The sequence below is a fragment of the Pelodiscus sinensis genome, chromosome 16, assembly GCF_049634645.1.
Source record: "Pelodiscus sinensis isolate JC-2024 chromosome 16, ASM4963464v1, whole genome shotgun sequence".
Taxonomy (NCBI): Eukaryota; Metazoa; Chordata; order Testudines; family Trionychidae; genus Pelodiscus; species Pelodiscus sinensis.
The window spans coordinates 5,621,826-5,641,881 of record NC_134726.1 but is presented as its reverse complement, the minus strand read 5'-3'; the positions used below and the strand labels follow the sequence as shown (position 1 = coordinate 5,641,881).

The 20,056-nt window shown below is 63.0% G+C and overlaps 1 protein-coding gene across 6 annotated transcripts in view; it reads left to right on the top strand.

The window, feature by feature from the left end:
* SEPTIN12 (septin 12) overlaps positions 1-20,056 on the top strand; it is a 51,357-nt gene that overhangs the window by 22,763 nt on the left and 8,538 nt on the right. For 2 of the 6 annotated variants that reach the window (XM_075899221.1, XM_075899222.1), the window contains one exon: positions 12,581-12,775. In XM_075899221.1, coding sequence (XP_075755336.1) covers positions 12,581-12,775 — 195 coding nt within the window. Of the gene's footprint in view, positions 1-674; positions 807-3,350; positions 3,492-4,793; positions 4,993-11,695; positions 11,845-12,580; positions 12,776-20,056 lie in introns of those variants that run through there. The other 4 variants (XM_075899223.1, XM_075899219.1, XM_075899224.1 and 1 more) reach the window with 4 other exon arrangements.

Sequence of the window (20,056 nt, the reverse complement as noted above, 5' to 3'; positions counted from 1 at the left end):
CGGTGCTATCCCCAGTCACTGCGCCTGTCAGGGAGCGGGCTGGGCAGGGGGCCAAGAGTTTCCTCTTTCTAAACAGCTTGGAAGAGCTAGATGCCGAGAATGGCTGTTTGCTCAGCCCTCCTTCACATAAAGGGGCTTGCCAAAGCACGTCCTGCCTGCGGAGCAGCCCTCCCTCCCCCCGGTCTACACTCAGCCAGGATGTGCCCGGCACGCGGACGCAACAGCAAGCAGGGCGTCGCATGCCCAATGCCAGCGTGAGCCCGGGCCCTCCCAAAACCGGCCTGTGCACCAGCCAGAGGCGAGACCCTCGAAAAGTTGCACCAGTCTGGGCAGTGCCACAGTGCTGCCGTTTCCCCGGATCCCTGCCCCCTCTCAGCGAGAGGGCCTGGCCAAGGCAGGTGGAAACAAATGGCGGCTCAAAAGCGGCATCGGTCCAGTGGCGGCTATGTCTCGCCCATGCGGCTCCGCCAGCCCCGCCTGGGGTTAGCACCCGGACACCTGTGCAAGGCGGCATCTCCCCGCGGCGGGGCGGGAGTCCAGCACAGGTGCCGGCAGGGGAGCGAGGCGGCCCCGTGGCACTACCCCCACAGAGCGCTGCGCGCACTGGGCCCGCCGGGCTCGCAGCGGCTTGGCGGCGGTATCCCTTTAAGAGACACCGGAGTGACTTCACCGCTTCTTGGCAACCGTCGCCTCACCTGTGCGCTGGTCCCGCCCCGGCACCATGGCCAGCCTCCCCGAGTTCAGTTAGCACCAGCTGGGCCCGTTTGGGCAGGGGAAGGGCCGTGCGTGGCTCCTGACACAGCAACGTAAGGGGGGAGCAGCCCTCTGGGCCTGGGGGCGGGGGTGTGGCAGGGACATGGAAACCTCTCCCAGCTGGGGGGGGGCAAAGGGACTTGGGGGGCTGAGAGGGGGCAGAGGGGCTCCGGGGAGTAGAAGGGGGGAGAAGCAATTCCCCCCGGGGGTGACAGAGGGGCACGCTGAGGGATCATTATCCCTGGTGCAGTGGGGGAGGGGGGCTCTTGCAGGCTTAGGGACTTGCCCTCCCCAGGCTTCAACCCAGAGCCCACCTGCCCTCTCCCCGTGGGGCCCTGCAGGGCTTCCCGGTCGGCTGCGGGCCTCCCCTGTCCATCTGAACAGTGGTCCCTGGCTAACGGGCCTTTGGGACTGAGCAAGGATGGGGGCTTTTCCCCCCTCATGCCCTCCCGCCTCCTCTCAGGCACAGCCCTGCTGCCTCCCCTGTTGGCGGAGGAGTCGTGTCCGGCACCAGCACCCCAGCTGAGTAAGCCCCTTACTAACCATTAGCTCTTCCATGCCCGCTCCTCCTGCCCTACCCGACCTGGGAGCTGCTCTGTGCCTGGGTCCCCCCACCCCTCACTGCCAGCACCTGGGAGTTGGGGCTGGGCTGCTCTGCTGCCAGCAGCATTCGGCTGTTGGGGGCAAAGGGTGTTGCAGGCTGTGCCGCTCTGCAATCTCTTAGGTGCGCTGCTCCGTGGGCCTGCGGGAGGGGTTGGGCCCAGAGCCCTTCTGCCTTCATCGTCCTCCCCCACCCTTCTCCTCTGCCAGTTGTTTCCCCACTCCCGATTCCTCGGCCGTTCTCACTCCCTCCCCCTCCCTCAAGTGTGTGGGGCAGCGGAGGAGCTGGGGAGTCTGGGAGACCCACGTGGGGTACAGAGACTCCTCCTGGTGTTCCTTCCAGGCTCCCTCGGCCCCGTGCGCATTAAGTTCCCCTCTGCCTCCTGCGGAGGGTCACACTGGGGAGGGCTTCTGTGCTGATGGAGCAGAAATAGGGAGGTTAGACAGTCGCACTTACTGACAGAAAGCACAAAGGCTTCCTGGAAAGGCTGCCTTATCCTGTGAGGACAGAGGCCTCCTGGGTGTACCCCGTGTCACACATGCGGTGCACTAGGATCTGTGTGAAATAGTCACAGCCGTCTTCCCCTTGGTGAAAATGGCCTGTAAACCTGTCCCTGTGCTGAGGGAAGCCCTGCTTCCCCGGAGCGACAGTCAGACGTTTCCCTCTCTCCGCCATTGCCTTGGCTTCGTCTGTCAGCGTCAGCAATGGAACCTACCCTTGCCCAGAGATTGCCCTCTGCACCGAAATACAGGTCTTGGCATGTGGTGATGCAAATCCCCTTCCCTCCCTCCGGTTCACGGTCATCGTGTGACTAGTGACGGCCTCTGGCAGTGCAAACGTGGAATTTCTCGCACAACGCCACTCCGTGCACATACGCTGAGGCAGCCTGCTCGCCGTGCTCTGTAGCGCCCCCTCTGGCTTGTTTGCTGAACTGCACACTCACATGGCTGTGTCTGTCGCCCGTCAGAGACCGCCTGGCTCCCGCACCTCTGACTGCGTTCCCAAAAGGCTCAGAAGGGGGCTGGCACCCCCAACCCAGGGCAAATGCTGATCAGCACCATGCCCTGTCTGAAGGGCTCTGCAGCGATCCTCACTTGCTTTGTGCTCCAGGGCTGGAATGTTTGCTGGGAGCCGGGAGAGCCAGGAGCCCTGAGCAAACAGGCCTTTGGAGGGGGTGGAATTCCCCTCCCAGTGGCAGGATCTCTCGGCACCCCTGGCACCATAGCAAGAATGCAGCTCATTTCTCTGATGCGCCTTCCATGTCAGGAGACGCCCTCGCTCGCCAGCTCCCCCTCTCCTCCCTAGCCCGGCCTCTCTGGCTCAACCTTTGCGGTGCTCTTCTCTCGCCTTGCCCCTCCCATCAGGCAGGAAGATGTATGGCGGCAGGGGCCCGGTGGGCAAAGGGGGGGAGCTGCGGCTTAGGGCTTCCGGGGCAGGATGGGGCAGCTGCACGAAGCGTGTGGGGTTTCAGTGGCTTTTTGGTGGCTGAAAACGTCTGAGCCCAGCCAGCCAAACGTCCGGTTGCAGACACATTTGCAGAAAGCTTCCTGTGCGGAGGCCAAATCTGGGCTCTCCCCGGTGTGTGGTGGGCAGGAAAGGGCCTCACAAGTCAGACAGAGAGGCTGGGAGAGGCATAAGCATCGCCTCGGAGAGGACTTTCAGGGGTGCCATCTTCCCTGGGGGGCGGCCCCTTGCGACAGGGCTCTGAAGAGCTCAGCTGCCCGCTCTCAAAGGTGGCTGCCGTGGCACGTCAGCATGCCCAGCTCGGCTTGGGCTGGAGAGGAGGCCCCGGGGTGATGCTCTTGGAAGCATCTTGGTCGGAGGCACTCTCGGTGCTGGACTCACGCCCTGCCCTGTCCTTACCCTGCTCCCTGCCCTGCCACTGCCACCGTTTGCCAGCCCACCCTGGAACCCCTCCTGGTGCCATGACGCTCCCCTCCACTCTACGCTCACGTTCCCGTGGCAACCACCCAGTACAGCTCAGCACTCTTGATAGGAAGCCGAAGCCACAACGCAGGAAGTGCAGCATCGGTTTCGCCAGCACCCACTCTGGCCCGAGCGGCAGACGCACGAGAAGCGGACGGAGCAGCCCCGGAGCAGCCCAGGGCTGGGGAGACGGCCCTGCTGAGCCTAGGAGGTAACTGCCCTCTCCCTCTTTCGAGGGGGGCAGGTGGTTGTGGGCTGCGGGAATGGGACTCACGGTGAGCTGCGTGGGGCTCTGTTGCGCCCCGACACCTCCGCAGGGCTCGGCTCTGGCCCGTCTCCGCGTCTGTGGGATTTCTCCCTGTGCGGTGGCAATGGAAACTCACTCAGGGCTGGTACTGCCAGGAAGGCTCTGATGCATGAAGCCCACAGCCCTGCCACGCACAGGTGCCAAACAGGCACCCTGGTTATGTCCTTCCATTGCAATCGCTCTGGTGAGACCTGGCAGCTGTTTGCCTCTTGCCCTCCTGCTGTGCCACTAGAGCGGTCTGTAGGCACCGGGCTGGTGGGGGACCCGCGGGGCTGGGCAAACGCATGCCGCTGGGGTGAAGGTGCAGTCCCCATGGTTTCCTGTTTCCGTAAGGCACTAGAGAGCAGGCGAGCCTTTGATTGTCCAAGCCCCCCAGGTGGGACAGGGGGACTTTCTGGCAGGTGTGGTTTCTTTGTTCCCACCTCCTTCCACAGTGTTGCTTCTCTGGCGTGTCCTCCGCCATCTGCCTTTTGCAGCCCAGTCACTCATGCCCTCTGTTTCCAGGATGTGGCAGAGGGATGGGTGTGTTGGTTACACAGGGGTTCCTGCTGCTGGAACTGACTGAAGACAGGGGTGCTTAACACTGGCACGCTCCCCTCCCCCACGCTGCCTGCCACCAGCCCGACCTGCCCCGGGGAGCTTGCGGGGTTCAGGGGTGGGAGGAGCGCTGCCGGCTGCCCGCCCTCATTAAAGCAGATCAGAGAACTGGGGCTGGCTGGCCCCCGGAGCAGGCTCCTTGTGCTGACGTGCAGGAGGCCCTGAGCCCCTCAGTCGGCTTTCGAAGCGCCCCGGAGTCTGAGCTCCGCTGTAAGAGCCCGACACGGTCCAGGTGCTTCTTTGTCGTGGCACCAACCCGACGGGGCAGCTCCGGGGCCGGGTGCGAGTCCAAAGCTCACCTGGCGACGTCCGGTACCAGGGAGATTTGGAGCTACAGAGACCGGTTTGTGCCTCGGGAGGACGTGGGTGCTGGAAACGGCTCCTCGTGGGAGGCCCTCGCCGGAGTGGCTCTGCCAGACCCTACTGGCCAGCTGTTGTCTAAGCCCAGCCGTGCGGCCGGGCTGCTTCCAGCCCAGCTGGCTTAGCACACTGAGCATGCCCGGGCAGTTGGGCAAACTTCTTGACTGGGTTTGTTGCGGAAGGAGGGAATCCCAGGGAAGGAGGGCGGGGGCGGGGAGGGCTATTACCATGCGGGTCATGTGTGACAGCCCTGATCCCGGTGGGGGAGCTGGCGGAGGGGAGGGGACTGTGCTGTGCACTGACACAGAGCAGATCGGGAGACCCGCGGAGCCTGGCCGCAGCAGCGGGCCTGCCCGTGCGCGTGTGCTGCCCAGGGACCCACGGAGCAGCCAGCGCCCTGCGCTGCCCTGGGAGCTCTGGGCCGGGGTCTCTGCACCTCACGGAGGAGGTAGGGCCCGGACAGTGGAAATGGGGAGGGGGCTGTGGAGGTTTTCGGGAGCTGGGAGACAAAGAGCTCCGGGAAGAAGAAAGATGGTGAATCTTCCCTCCACTCTGCCAGCCCGCCCCTTTGTCTCTGCCTCCGAGCAGGCAGGGGTCCTGGGCCATCCCTATGGGAAGTGAGGGGCCGCCCTGCCCCGAGGGGCGATGGGTCTATAGGGCAGCCCCTGAAAAGCTCTGGGAGTGGAATCTCCCACAGCTGGGAGGAGGCTGGGGGGGATGAAGCTGTGGTGCAGAGGGGGTTGCACTACGGGTTACATGCTGTGCCCTTGTGTGCATGCCCGCTGTGGGCTGCATGGTGCACAGGTGGCTGGTCGCACGGCTGAGGATGCTTCCCCACCAGCCCTGGAGCTGCAGAGCCGCCTGGCTGGGGTGCTGCTGTCCTCACCCCCGTGGGGCTTGCCAGCCCGTGTCCCCAGCGTCCTCTCGGGGCTGTCAGGGCTCTGAATCCCCTGGCGGGTGTCCGCGTGCAGGGAGCGAGTCTGCCCACTCCTGGGCCGTGTGGTTCCCAGCCTCTCCCAGGGCCTGCCACACCGGCCTCTCTCCCCTTTGGAGAGCCTCTTTTGAGAGGGCTCCACAGCCTGGTCCTCATTGCCCTGAACACCCCTCCATCCTGAAACTCCACCGTGGAGGAGGGCAGAGCCCGTCCTGCCTGATGTCTTTGCAGTGGGAGCAGGGGGATGGAGCATCCTGCGCTCTCCCCACAGCCTCCCGGCACCCTGGCCCGCCCTGCCCTGGAGACTGCCCTGAGCTGGGGGCTCGGCGTGTTTAGAGCAGGGGCAGAGGCCGAGACCCGGGGCTGGAATTCGGGCTGCTGCAGGTCTGTGGCCTCGCCTGGTCCTTTTCCTGCCGACTGGGACCGAACCCGGAGCTCAGCAGCCTTTTGGGCGGCCCCTCTCGCAGGAGGGCTTGGCAGAGCGGGGGGAGGGGGGAAGCGGCAGCTGGGTCTGGAGAGGGGCCCAGCAGAGCTTGGCAGTCTGTGTGGGGGGAGAGAGACCAGCAGGGTTACCTGGGGGTGGGTTGGGATCGTGGGGTTTTTAATTATTTCTGCTTCTTAGCCACGGGGGTGAGTACGGGGGTGGCTCCGGTTGGCATCTTGCGGGAGAGGGTTGGGCAGGACAGCTGTGAGACTGGGGGCTGCTTGAGATGGACCCTGAAACCTGCCTGGGGGGTTAAGAACATAAGAACGGCCCTACTGGGTCAGACCCACGGTCCATCCAGCCCAGTATTCGCCCTTCAGCGAGCACCTTCGGGCAGCGGAGAAGGCCGAGCAAGGCTGCTGAGCCCTGGGCAAGGGAGGACACAAGGGAGCCCTGCGAGGGTTGGTGGTGTGCCGGGGAGGCAGGAAGAATGCACCACACTTCTCAGTGCAAGAGGCAGCGTGTCTGGACTCAGTCCCTTTGGGTAGCAGTTCCCCATGCTGGCGAGCAGGGCTCTGGCTGGCTGGTGAATGCCGTGTTGCTGGCTAGTGCAGGTAACATCATGCTTGATTCGATAAAGGATGAGGCCCCGTCTCTGTGTGCACGACCAGGGAGCCCCTGCAGGCGCCTCGTTGGGGCAGTGGTCTCTGGCTGGCTACAGCAGCAACGATGGACTAGCCGAGGAGGGCTGACTGACTGTACCGGGCATGGTCCAGGACAGCGAGTGGACTGCTGAGGGCGGCTTTCGGCTCCTTGACAGGCTGTGTTGGGTCTGGTTGTGAATTGGGAGCACGTGTTGGAGGAGAGGCCACTGTCCTGTGGTGTGGACCACCTGTGGGCTCTTAGTTTTGAGGTGGGACCCACCACTCCCTACAAAGCCCAGGGCCCCATGTGATGGCCCATCTTCTCCAGCAGGCCCCTCTACTGGCGGTTTGGGATTTCCTCGTCTTTCCTTGCTCCGGTGGCCCCTAACCCCCCTCCCAGTCGCCATGGTTTACGGAGGGGAGGCCGCTAGCACGCTGGTGGCAGCAATCTTGTGCGGAGTCCGATGGAGGCCGGTGCCTGTACAGGAAGCAAAGGCTTCTTCACCTCTGTCATAGCATCAGGCTGTCCTGAGCAGGGGGCAGCGGGTGGACTCCTTGCTGGGCCCGCCGGGTTCCCCGGTCACGTTTTCTCACCGGGAAGAATTTTCAGGCTTCTTTGCAAAGAACGTTGTTTGGACTGAGCTGTCTGCTGCCATGGAAACGGCGCTGAGTGTGCGGGGCCAAAAGGCGCGTCATCTCCCCCGCTGGGGTCGCTCGCTGAGGGGGTGACGGTTGCAAGTCGGGAGCTGGAGCCGTGTCCTTCCCGCTGGGGACGGCTTGTGGCGACGTCTGGGGTCTACAGCAGGTCCAGGCTAGTGACATGGGCCAGCAACTGCTAGGGAACCTATGGGGAAGCCCACGCTCAGGAAACCAGCTCTTGACACTGATGGTCTGGCTGCCTGTTGTCCGATGACATCGCCCCTACGTTTAGGCCAGGTGATCAAGCAGGTGTGTGCGCTGGGGTACCTCTGGTGGCTTCCTGGCATCTCAGACGTGCTAGCCCCAGTGGGGGAGGCGCCGCGCCACTTGAATTCACTGATGATCTCCTAGCGACGGAAGAAGACAGGTTGTGCCAGTTCTCTCAGACGCGTCAGCCTCTTCTGTGGTTGAGAAGGAGATTTTAGTTGATGTACTTGGAGAACCGGGGGTGGGGGAAGAGGCTCCATCATGACCTCTCAGAATAGCGGTAGGAAGGCCTCCCTCTGCCCCAGGGGTTCTCCCCAGAAGATCCCGGTGATGCCGGGAGAGTTAACGAACAGGCCTCGGATTGCCGACAGCTCGGCATCTCGCTCTGAGCAGAGCACGAATGAAACCCCCAAGGGCTAGCTGAGCTCGGGGCTTAGCGCCTCTCGAAGTCCAGGAATTGTTCGGAGTTAAACGAGCTGAGTTTAACAAACTGAGTTAGCCAAGCCTGCAGCTGTAACGCAAACTGGGCATAGCCTAACCCGAGGGTCCGCACACAGCGACGTGCCCATTGAACGTAGCCCTTGGAGTTAAACCTGGGCAGCGCCTCTGTAGGCCAGGCCTCCCGAGAGAGCTTTTCGGCTGTGACGCAGTCCAGGGACGGGGAGGCCGGCGTGAATGGGGGACTTTGTCTGCCAAACGGGAGCCTGAGTTCTGTGCCGTGTTAGATCCTAGGCCGCTGCTGGAGGTGCAGCTGGTATTGTCCTCTGTGCGCGGATGGGTGAGTGCGCCCTCTTGTCCCTGCAGGAGGGACCTCGCCACAGGTATCCACGCCCCTGGCACCCCGGGGGTAGGGCGGAACCCTGCAGCCTGCTCCTCTGTTTCACGAAGCCAGTGCTCTGGGATGTGGGCTGGCTTCCAGGTGGAATTCAAAGCACTGGGTTTAACTCGGGTGGGCCCTGGACATCAGGCCTTGACGTGCTGCCGCCGCTGATCAGCAGTGGGACTCGAGGCCCCTCCAGTACACACCAGGGAGCTACCACCAGGAAGTTGTCCAAGGCGTGTCCTCAGGTTTGGAGTCCGCTCCTACGACCCGCCTGAGCAAGGGCCTGGCTCTGTTTGGGGGGGGCCCGGGCTGAGTCTGGAGGCGTCAGGGCTCCATCTGTCTGGCCAGCAACGTGTGTTGTGCAGTTTGATTTGTGGGCATGCAGAAGGCAGGCTGGGCGTTGAGAGCTTAATTCTCTGGCAGGCGCGTGTTCCCAGCACAAAGGGCCACCCGGGCTGGTGGGTTCCGTGGCCCGGGGTGGCCCTGGGTTGAGGTCCATCGGGCAGCTCTAGGCCTCATCACAGCTGTTAATTTGGCAGGTTTTGTGGCGCTCCCAATACTCCAGGCCAACTTCGTAGAAGTTTGGTGACTCCTGTGCCCACGTTTCCCATCCCACATGCCAGCCCCTGAAACCCAGCAAGGAGCTTTTCATGCAGCACTGGTGTCTGAGCCTGGGCCAAGCCGTGTAACAGTCCGGAGCCAGCCTGATCGCACAAAATCTCTGCTGACTCCTTACCGAGCGCCTGGGCTGGGCTTATGTAACCCCCACTTCTAGTGTGGTTCACTGTCCAGCAGTGGCACCTAGACCACAGCAACAGACAGAGCAAGAGACGTCTACCATGAGCTGGGAGCCAGCTGGCCTTTAGCTCAGAGGGTAGAGGCGCCTGTACTCAGCTCCAGCGGGCCCAGGGTCAAATCTGCCCTGTGGCAGTTACGCTTGCAATCTCCTGGGTGCTCCCCAAGCCTCTAGGCCAGTGGTCCCCAACGCGGTGCCCACGGGCGCCATGGAGCCCGCTGGGGCATTTATGTGCACCCGCCGAGCGATCTGGGCTGACCCTGCCCCGGGTGTGTGGCACATGTGGCAGCCCCAAAAGGTTGGGGACCAATGCTCTAGGCAAGGCCAGTGTTGATGAGCTCCCAGCCATTTCTGTGCAGTGTCTAAGAGGTTGCCAGGGCAGCTGGGAAGAGGCACTTCCCAGTCCACATCCCTGCTGCCTTTCTCCCTGTGCGCAGGACCCATGGTTGGGGAGGGGAGCCAGATCCCTGCTGCAGCTGGAGGACAATGCAAAGGCTCAGGAGTAACCTGCAATTGTTGATGTGCTGTCCTGTCTGGTCCGATGGGGCCTGCTGAGAGAGAGATCAGTGAGTCTGCGGCAGACTTTAAGAGCCACATGCTCATGCCTTTAGCTCCAGGAGGCCCTGGTTTGATCCCCACTGCTCACGATTGGGGGCATCAGCATGGACTGCTCGGTCTCTCCCCCTCAGCTGCAGCACACAGCACATGTGGGCGGAGAGCTGCGTTCCCTTTGCCGTGTGCTCTGTGCCGATGCCACGGCTGCTGCTGCCTACTCTCCGCGCAGCGCTGGCCCAGTCGCTAGAGCTAGAAGGGGGGAAACGCACAAGCTGCAGCAAAGGGCCAAGGAGATAGGCCAAACCAGGAGGCACGGGGAGAGGGCAGGAGAGCTCCCAGCTGTGGGGTCTTATGCCCGCGCCCCAGCACTTAGCCTTCAGACCCCCTGTGGCTCTGGGCGTGTCAGTCCCCTGGGCTGTGCAGCAAGGCGGTAGCCCTGCCAGGGCGATCGGGTCATTGGCCAAGCAGAGACTGGCCTAGCAGGCGCTTGCTGGGGCTTGGGCCGAAGCTGCTGAGTTTCTGCTCCTGCTCCTGCATCACGCCCATCCCCGCTTCAGACGTCGAGCTCCGGCATCTCTGTGGCGCCTCGTGCGTGTGAGCTCGCCTGGCTAATGCACGGAGGAGGCTGCAGGATCCCTCTCCACAAGGGTTGGGCAGGATCTGGTTCCTGCTGCCTTCGGCCTCTCTGCCCACCAGTGTTTGCAGAGGCCGATGGTGACTTGCTGCGGCCTGGGTGTCAGTTACAGCTCGGGGAGTGGGGCCTGTCTCTTGGGCTGGACGAAGGGGGAGGGGATGGAGGGGCCAGGGCATAGGGCTCTAGCCCAGGGCTTGGCAGGCCAGGATTCAGTTTCCTGCCCTGCCACAGGCTCCCTGCGGGACCCCAGGCAAGCCCCTTGGCCGCTCAGTGACTCTGTTTCCCCATCTGTGCACTGGGGTAACAGCAGCGCCCTGCTCGCCGGGTAGCAGATTAAACAGGCTCTGGGCAGGGGCAGATTAATGCCTATGGGGTCAGACAAGGCACCTAGCACAAGGCAGTCACATTGCAGGCCTCTCGGTACTACTGTAATACCAGTTATATAAGCTCCCCCCCGAATCCAAAGGTGATGCCCTGTAAAGGGTAGTTTGCTTTGACAGGCATATTCCCATGTGCCATTGACGGGAACCCTTAGCTGGCGCTGCCCGCAACCATCTCAGCCCTTCTGCGGGCCACAGAGCCGTGGGGCGGGGACAAGGGCAGGGATGTCCCGGTCTGGCACGGGGACAGACGCTTGTGTGGGCCTCTCCACGCGCCGTGAGGGGGCTGGACTCCTCGGTCTGTGAAGGCGGCCGTGGCCGTGGGCCCGGGCAGGGCCTGTTCTCTCAGGCTTGTGCTTGTACAGCGCCTGGCGCAGCGGGGCTCCACTCTGGGTGGGCGGCCCCGGCGCGCTCCCAAAAGGCAGCTAACAAACGAGGTGGGTGGCGCTTGCTCTCTAGTGACCGAAGGGCCCAGGCGGCCACCAGCCTGTGCTGTGAACCCTCGCAGCAGCCGACGCCTTCCCCTGCGGACACCCCATGGTCGCCGAGCTACCGAGTGGCTTCCTGTGGCTTTTGCCTAACTCCCATGAGAGGCCTGTCAGGAGCGCCAGGCCAAGTCCCCGCGTGGCCCGCGTGTGGAGCTACGGGCCGCCCGAGCCTGTGGGCTGCGCCTTGTGGTGGGACCGTTAGGCCGAGGCAGAACACGGCCCGAGGGAGGCGCCGGGAGGATGAGCGAGGTTCCCCCATCTCCCTCAGGAGCCACGCCCTGTGCTTGCGGCAGGGCGTCTTTTGGGCCCCTTCGTGGGGGCGCTGACAGATCCTTGTGATTTGACCCCGTTCTCCTCTCCCCCCCAGCCTCCTCCGCCTCCCCCTCCCCCGCCCGCATTTACCTGCCACCCCCCTGCCTTTGGCTCCCGCTCTGTACACACTTGCTGGTCTCCGAGCAGCCAGGCCCTGCAGGCAGCCTGAGCCGAGCCCGGGGAGTTTCACTTCCCCAGCGATTTTTGCAAAATCAGACTCCTGAGCTGCAAGCTGCAGCAAGGCCTCCGCCGAGCAGCCGAGGGTCCTGCCAGGCCCCCTGGCCATTTCTGTGCCTCTGGCTAGGGCTGCTCAGGTGACTTCGAGCAGGCAGGAGGCAGCCCGGGTGCCCAGACAGGATCCGCCTGATCCGAACCAGCTGCAGCCAACCGGGACCTCCCCCAGGGTGGGTATCTCACAGAAGCCTTCTGTAGCTTCAGATTCCTTTTCAGGGGACGCTGCTGCACCGTGAGACCCCCCCCCCCCCGAGGGGGCAACTCAGCCCCCTGCTCGGCCATCCTCCCCTTCGCTCTTGGAAGCACGGCAGATGAAGGCCGGTTACGCTCCCGGAGGACAGACTGGGAAACTGGCTGGGAAGCTGCAGAGGGGACCAGCAATGTTACGAGCCCCTCTAGGGCCCATGGAATTCCCTTCTCCACCGGCACTAGGCCAGGCCAGGAGAATTTCACCCCCAGGCACAGCCTGGCAGTCTGATGGCTTCTTTAGGGAGCCGCTAGACTCAGCATGCTCTAGAACAACAGTTCTCAGCCTTCCCAGACTCTTAGCGCCCATGCCCCACCTCCCAGGGCCGGCGGGGCCCCTCAGGGTGCAGGGCCCCGCCTCCCGCTACTGCCCACCCTGCACTTGCAACCCCCCACACCCTTCCATGGCCCCCAGGTTGAGAAACATGGATCTAGATGAGTTAACGTGCCCCCGGCAGACCTCTGAGTAGCTCAGGGCAATGCGTCCCCTGCTGCAGAATCACTGCCCCAGGACCCTGGTTAATGACTTTCTTTGGGCTGCGGGGCTTGGCGCTAACGATTTTCAGCTGATCCCTAACTCCCGCAGGTTTGTGTGGGTTTGGGTTTGTCGCTGGCCGAAGCTGCCGCGTCCCTCACTCAGGAATCTCCTTCCCCTTGCAGGGCGGAGCCGGGAGCCCGGGTGGATCAGCATGGAGGGGCAGCCGGGACAGCCGGCGCCCGAGGAGACGCCCCGCGGCGCTAACCCAGCCAGCGGGGGGCTGGAGCTCTTTGGCTACGTGGGCATCGAGGCCGTGCTGGATCAGATGAGGATCAAGACCATGAAAACAGGCTTCGAATTCAACCTCATGGTTGTAGGTGAGCGCAGGGTTAACCCGGGGCAGCGTGCTCTCCCCGGGCTTTGCAGAGGGGGGCGGCTGGGGGGACCCCCTCGGCTGGAGGCCCCGCGGGTGCTGTCACCAGTGCCTGGCCAGGATCTCACACTGTAGGGGCGCCTGAGACCCCACCACGGCTCTGTTCTCCCTGGATCACATCAGTCCCTGAGGCAGGGCCTGCGGCGGGAGGGAGGCGCCGGCAGCTAAGGGGCATTCCTGGCCTGTGTCCCATGGGGCGTGGGGCCGCCCTTGCGATGGCCCTGCCAAGCGGGCAAAGGGCAGAGCGGGCGCCTTCTCGGTAAATAGAGGGCCCTGGCCTGCCCTGCCGCTCTGCTGGGAGGCGTCTGTCCCTGGCACTGCTGTCTGGGGGGCTCCCCCGAGGGTCTCCCCTCAGCTGCCTGTGGCACAGGTGCTAATTCCCCTCTGCCGTGTGACCGCGCCCGTCCCCTCCCACCGAGCCGGGACGCTTCCTCCCCCAGGCAGGGCGTCAGCGTGCCCAGAGCCCGGTCGGGCCTCAACCTCCCAGCGCCGCGTCAGGCCCGGCTCAGCCGCGGTTTCATTGCCAGTTGAGCTGTGCCCATGCTCCTGCATTCGAGCTCGCAGCAAACCTGGAAGGGGAGCAAAGGCGCAGGAGAGACACGAGCTGCAGAGACGTGGGAAATCGGAGCTGGGGGCTGGGCAGGGAAGGGGACCCGGGCGGGGGCTGGGAACCAGGCTGCAGCAGTCTTCCCAGGACAGCAAGTTGTATTAGTACCTTGTTGCCATAATACTGAGGTGGGGTGGGGGACTGGGCAGGAGCAGGGTGGTGGGGAAGGGCCCTGCCCCCTGCTTCCCTAAGGCCGGGCTGGCGACCAGGGAACCGAGAGGACTAACTGCGTTACTTGTGCACGCTGGGCTGGGGGCTGGACGCCCGCAGGGGAGTTGTGCCTCCGCAAGGCCCGTCTGTCTGTCCGGGTCGGGGAGCTTCCCTGGTCACCAGCGCGGTGCTGGGGGAGGCCAGGGCAGAGCGACCTCGGGGTGGGGGAGTCAGGAGAGAAGCGCTGAATTCCTGCTGTCCCGGGGGGTCGGCCTGGCTGAGTCTGCAAAGGGGAACTGAGAGCGGGCAGAGTGAAAGCAAATGCACCGCAGCGGGGTGGGGGGGAGGGTGGCAGAGGGTGAGCTGAGCGTGTGTCCCATTTCCTGGGTTGTGAACTCTGCGGGGGCAGAACCTAGCCCAGAAGCCCTGCTCTGGCCTGGGGCCTTTGGGTCCTGCCTTAAGTTCCCCTCAGCTGTGCGGTCATGCAGCCTCCCATTCAGTCTGCGCAGGGCCTGAGGCTGCAGTGGGGAGAGACCTCGCCCCAAGCCCTGACGCTGCCACAGATGGGGAAAAGGGGCCCCTCCCAGCAGGGAGTCAAACCTGCGCCCCTGCCCAAACCTGGAGTCCCCTTTCCTACACCCCAAGCCCCACCCCAGAGCCTGCACCCCCAGCCAGAGCCCTTGCACCCCAGCTCTGTCCCAGTCCTACCCCAGAGCCCATACCCCCAGCCAGAGCCCTCACACTCCTGCGCCCCAGCCCTCTGCCCCAGCCCTGAGCCCCCCCCCATGCTCAGAACCCCTTAGCCCCCCTCCCATCATGTGACTTTTGTTATGTGCACCCGGCTGAAGGTGCTGTGTCGCACGTCACCTCCGCACTGGTGCACGTAGGAAAATTCATTCTGCTCGGGGGAGGGAGAAATTAGAGGGGACACCGGCCCTCGTGCAGCACGAGCGATAGCTTCTGGGAGCTTCTGGCCCCAAGCTGCGGAGGGAGCTCCATTGATTTGAGTGCAGCTCCATTGACGTCCCTGCAGCCTCAGGTCGTGGGGTGTGCTCCGCAGCCTGACGAAGCATGCCAAGAAAGAGTGAGGTGGGGGAAGGGCTGGGATTGGTGAGGAAACACAAGCGTGTGTGCGCAGCGGGAGGGGGAGCCTGAACCCCGGTTCAACGCCTTCTCCGAGCTCTGAACTGCCGGATTTCTCCGGCGGGCGGGAAGGGCACCTGGCTGGCGAGAGGCCAGAGGGGCGCGCGACGCATGGAGCCCGCAGTCGCATAGCTCAGGCTTAACGCAGGCTCCGCGGGCTGCCCTGCGCAGGGAGGCATCTGGATGGAGCCTGGGACGGGAGCCAGACCCGCTCTGGGCGGGCAGTGGAGCCTGATAGCGGGGGGCGGGGGACCATCTGGCTGAAGCGACGGCGAGTCTGGAAATGAGAAGGAAGGGCTGGGAATAGAGCGGGCGGCGGGAGAGTCACATCCCAGAATGGGCCCTGGGGCCCTGCATCCGAGCCCAGCTACAGGCTAACGGCACCAATGCTGAGGCCTCTGGAGAGCCCCGGGCCCAGCCCACTTGCCGCGCGCAAGGCGAGGCTGGAGGCTGGGCAGGCCGCGCTCTTGTGGGAATGAGGCACAGGTCTTGTGCTCCCCGCGAGGTGTCCGCTCCCCTCGGCGGGGCCAGGGTGGACTCTGATTTCGGGGGGGACTAAAAGATGGGGAGCACATTTCCCCCCTCCCTTTGGGAGCGTCGGCACTTCGCTGAGGTAGGGCCGGGCCTGGTGCTAGGTCTGAGAACCTTGGACAGAGAGAGGTGGAGTGGAAACGGGAGCCCCATGTGCCAAAATCGTGAGTCAGGCCTAGAAAATCATGAGATTTAAAAATAATGCATTGAGGGAGGGTATTTGCTGTCTGGCTTTTGAGCCTTTACGAGTCACTTTTTCTCGCTTTTCTCTGCTGCCACGAGGTCTAGGAACCGGGAGGCTAATGAAAGTGGGGACAATCACCCGGCTCCAGGAGCTGGCGTTTTAAGACAACTGAGATTTGGGGTAAAACCACGTCAGGGACACTGATTTTTGAGATGACAGAGGCACCTCTAGGCAGTAGTAACCTTGCTCCACAGCCATGTGAGAGCTGCGTCGGGGAAGGTCCATTCCGATTTCAGCAGAGGTGAGCGGGGGGAGTGCGGGTGAAATCAAACTGGATAAAGCAACAGAAGGGGGAAGAGACGAGGAGCGGAGCCAGAGAACTGTGCTCAGCCGCATTCTGTCTCTCCGCGAGATGCGCCCTGGAGCTTGGCACATGGAGTTGTGGATGCAGCTTGCAAACTCTGTATTTACAGGGAAAGAGCTGTACAATGACCATACTTTAAAACAACTCCTCTTCACTCTCTAGTATTAATGCTGTCCTAGGGGCGGCAGCTGACACGCCCCTGTTTACTCTTCACCTAGTTTCCTTCTTGCAGTCTACTCCCACTAAGAATGTAAGTGACTAGTCGACTAGTCCTCTCAATTAATCACTTCCCCCCCTTGCTGCCTCACAGCAAGGGGGGGAGCAGGGGCCGGTGCTGGGGGGTACCGAATTAAAAAGCCAGTTCTCCGCAGCATTGTCTCCACAGAGGTCAGGGGAGGCAGAGGGGTAGCGGGGACCGGGCGCAAATGGGGAACCAGCTGATTCCCGGCGTGTACCCAGTCCCAGATGCTGTGCCCCTGCTTTTTAAATGTATTGAGAACCTGCCGGGCTCTTTTTACTGGTAAGGCTGGTGTGCAGCGGGGGGATCTTCCTGGAGTCAGCTGGTTCGGCTTGTGCCGGGTCCCCCCTGCTGCGCTTCAGCCTTTTAAATGTATTCAGAGCCTGCTCATGCCCAGTCCTCGCTACTCCCCCTGCTTATCGACTAGTCCATGGAAAAATCCATTGACTAATTAGCTGATTAATCTAAACTTAACATCCCTAAATCAAACGACTCCGTTTCATCGCTCTTGGGCGCTGGGTATGCTGTGGGATGGGATGCTGCTGTATCTCCGCAAGGCATGTTTAAACCCACCCTTAACATTTAATGAAACTGTAAAACCACGAAGCAATTAGCTTTTATACAATCTTGTTTTTACCATCCCCAAATGTTAACCCATCTGTGCCTTAAATTAACAAAGCCAGATCTCTGCCAGTGTAAAAGCAGCAGACTTTTGTGACGCCCCATTAGTTTAAATCATCCTCAGTGCTGGCCTGAAACATCTGTTTTCACTGGAGTTAGAGTTTTGATCTGTTCACCTTTTGTGTTTAAAACAGCCTGGATTGGTTGTTTTAGTCAAATCCACCTAACTTGAAACGCTGCCGATACCATCAGTGCTGTTAGCTCTTTCATCTCTGCACCATATTTCACGGATTGTTTTTCTCCGCGGGCCCAGTTTTGGACCAGCTGCAGATCCAAGCTTCCCCAAGACTCCGAGGCATTTAGATCTGGAGTCTTGCTTTGTCCATCGATGCTTCCAACCCTGTGCGGTGCTTCATTTCCATTCCCACCCCCGACATACCTACGGTCTTTTCTCTCTGGCCCTGGTGTAGCACTGTACCCAGCCAAATTTTTATGGAGCTTTGGGCATGTGGTCTGTCGGGCAATAAATACTCCCAGATCAAGAGAAACAAGCCAAGGTGGGGATGTCAGAAAGTAAGCCAGGGCGTGAAAGAGAGTTCTGTGGAGCGCAAAGCGTCTGCTGGAGTGGAGGCCAGGGAGGATTAGGGGATAATGCTTTTAAGAGAGCTAAGCAATGATAAGAGAAGCAAACCCAAGGGAGGCAGATAAATCACTGAGGATTCCGCCCAGCACAGGAGGGGGCAGGTGAAGGAGACAGTGTGAACTGCAGGAGAATTTCACAGGCCGTTACTGTTTAGCAAAAGAGCCAGGAGGTTTGGCTCCACTCATCCCTGAATGGGGAGGCTTTGAGAAGTGGAGGCTGGGGGCGGGGTCCCTCTCCACACTAGGTTCTTTGCCCCTGGAGAGGGACGTGTGCTGATCGTCTGTGCCACCCCAAAGGCAGGAAAGCGAGCCCGTCCTCGGGGGAGGTGGCAGTCGGCCAACGTGCAGCCTCGAAATAGACCAGGCTGCTCTGGGAGAGGGGCGTTTCTGGGCAAAGGGCGAGGCCCGTGGATGGAGCACCGTGGGGTTCCAGGAATAACCTGAGCGTGGCCTGGAGCCATTCTGCCTTCGCCATGCTGCGGAAATCCAGCTATGCCCTTGTCCCCGTCCCAGACGGGGGTTCCCCCAGGATCGCCACGCGGTGCTGGGATCCAGCGGGGCACTCCCCTCACAGCCCCGGCATCGCGCTTTCGAACCCTCCCCACTGCTTTACCCCGCTTTGGCCTCAGAAAAGCCAGACAGGCTTGGCCCTTGCGTGGCACCGATGAGGCGGGAGTGGGCCGCCGGGTCATCTCTGTGCTGTTGTCAGAGGTGGCCATGGCACCGCTCCGCGATGGGCAGCGCTGCAGCCCTCCAGCCAGCGGCACGCTCTGTGCCTCGCGCTCCCCATGCCCAGGGCGGCACTGGCCCGCAGGATCCAAGCTGCGATCTGGCAGCGAGGCCTGGGCCCTTCCAGCCAGGCTGTCAGACCCGGAGCCGTGACCCCGGAACCGGCTGCCCTAGGATCTCTGCGTCCCAGTCTCCGGAGGGATAATATTGCGGGGCTTCATCTGCGACTCTGCCCCACCCCCTGCATCCCAGAGACGCCCCTCGGCAGGCCCCAGGCCTGTTCCGCTCAGCGGGGAGGGGAGGGCGGAAGCAGAGGCAGAGGGCAGATCCCGACAGAGCTGGCGAGTGAAATCCGAGCAGTGACTGGAAGGGGGTGGGGCGGCCCTGCCAGCGGAGAGGCAGGTTTGCACAGTCCCACGCATCAAGCAGCCCCTGCTCCGAGCCCCACCCACCCCCTTCGGCCCCAGGGCTAGCGGAGGTGCCGGCAGAGGAAGCGCTCGGCCCCCTCTCACCACGAGGGCTCCTTGGCCGGCGGCGGCGAGCCGAGCCGTGGCGCATCTGCTCCGCGTGCCCCGGCTTGCCCAGGAGGGCGGCGGCGGCAGGGCCCGCGGGGCTTGGAGGGCCCCGGGCCCCACTTGCAAGCAGGACCGCACAAGCGAAGGGCTCTGCCAGGGCGCTGCACATCTGCTCCTCATCAGCCCGGGGAAACTGTCACTCGGCCAAACTTGACATTTTGACTCAAGAGGGAGAGGGAGGGAGACTGGAGCTGCCTGGACGGGGAGAGGAGCTTGATCCAGGGGTGGGAGGGGATCTCTGCTTTCACAGCCCCACGGCCGCCCCACGGCTGCCCCACGGCACTGCAAGGGCGGCTCCAGGCCTGCTTCCCCTGGCCCGGTTGCCGGGGGCGGCTGCCTCCCCTGGCAAAGGAAGGGGCATTTTCAAGTGAACCTACATGGGGGCAGCTTCCCATCCTGAGTATCTGGCCCCCCGAAGCGCCTCTCGTGGCCAGGCACCCCCAAGTCCCTGGGGAGCGCTGGACTCTCACTGCTCACAGCCACACGGTGGCGCTGGCCGCACACGCCCTGGTGCAGCCCGAACGCTTTCTCTGGTCCAGGCTCCCCGGAGAGCCGTGAGGGCCACCCGAGAGAGCCGGGGACATGGCTGGGCTCGGCAGTGCGGCGGGTCCCTTCTGCGTCAGGTCTTACGTTCCCAAAGCCGCATGCGTCAGGGCTGCTGCAGCAGGGGTCAGGAAGGGACCTTTCAGCCCACGGGTCTCTGCTTGTGGTGGGCTGAGTCTAACTCCTTGGTCTAAGGCATCAGGGCTGTGTGCGGCGCGCCGAGGGGAGCTGAGAAATGTCTCCGGTGTGTCGGGAGCCAGGGGATTGCTCTGCGGGGTCAGGAAGGAGCTTTGCCTGGCCAGGTTGGCAGTGACCTTGCGGGACGGGGGGGGCTGCCTCCCCTGCAGCGTGAAGGCAGGTCACTAGCCAGGATTATCTGGGTCTAGCTCCGCCCGTCAGTTCCCTGCCTTTGCCGGGGCTCTGGCATTGCCCCTCCGTCCTGCCTGTTCTCTGCCTGGGCCTGCCGCCATTACGGGTCCCCGTGCCGTGGCCTGACACCGTTGGGCTCGCATGCGAGTGCAGGGCCCTGGCAGACAAGCGATCCTGCTAGGCTATCTGCTGGCCCGGGCTCTGTGGCCAGGCTGCTCCCATACCGCGGTGTTCCTGCCAGCACGGGCACAGCTGTTGGAGTGGGGCTTACACCGGGGGGCTGTTCCTCAGCAGGGAGAGGACTGAGCTCTCCGGGTGTGAGGTTCGTCTCCTCGCCGCGTCGCACTAGTGGCTAGAGGGCGTAAAATCACACCCCTGCCGGTCCAGCAGCTGCGGGGGGAGCTGGCTCCAGCCCCTGCTCCTCCCCGCTGCTCCCCTCTGCTCCAAGGAGGGCTCTGCCATCCCTCTCCCCTCCTGGCTCCTCCTCACCACAGAAGCCAGTGGGGGGCCAGTACCGCAGCTGTCCCCA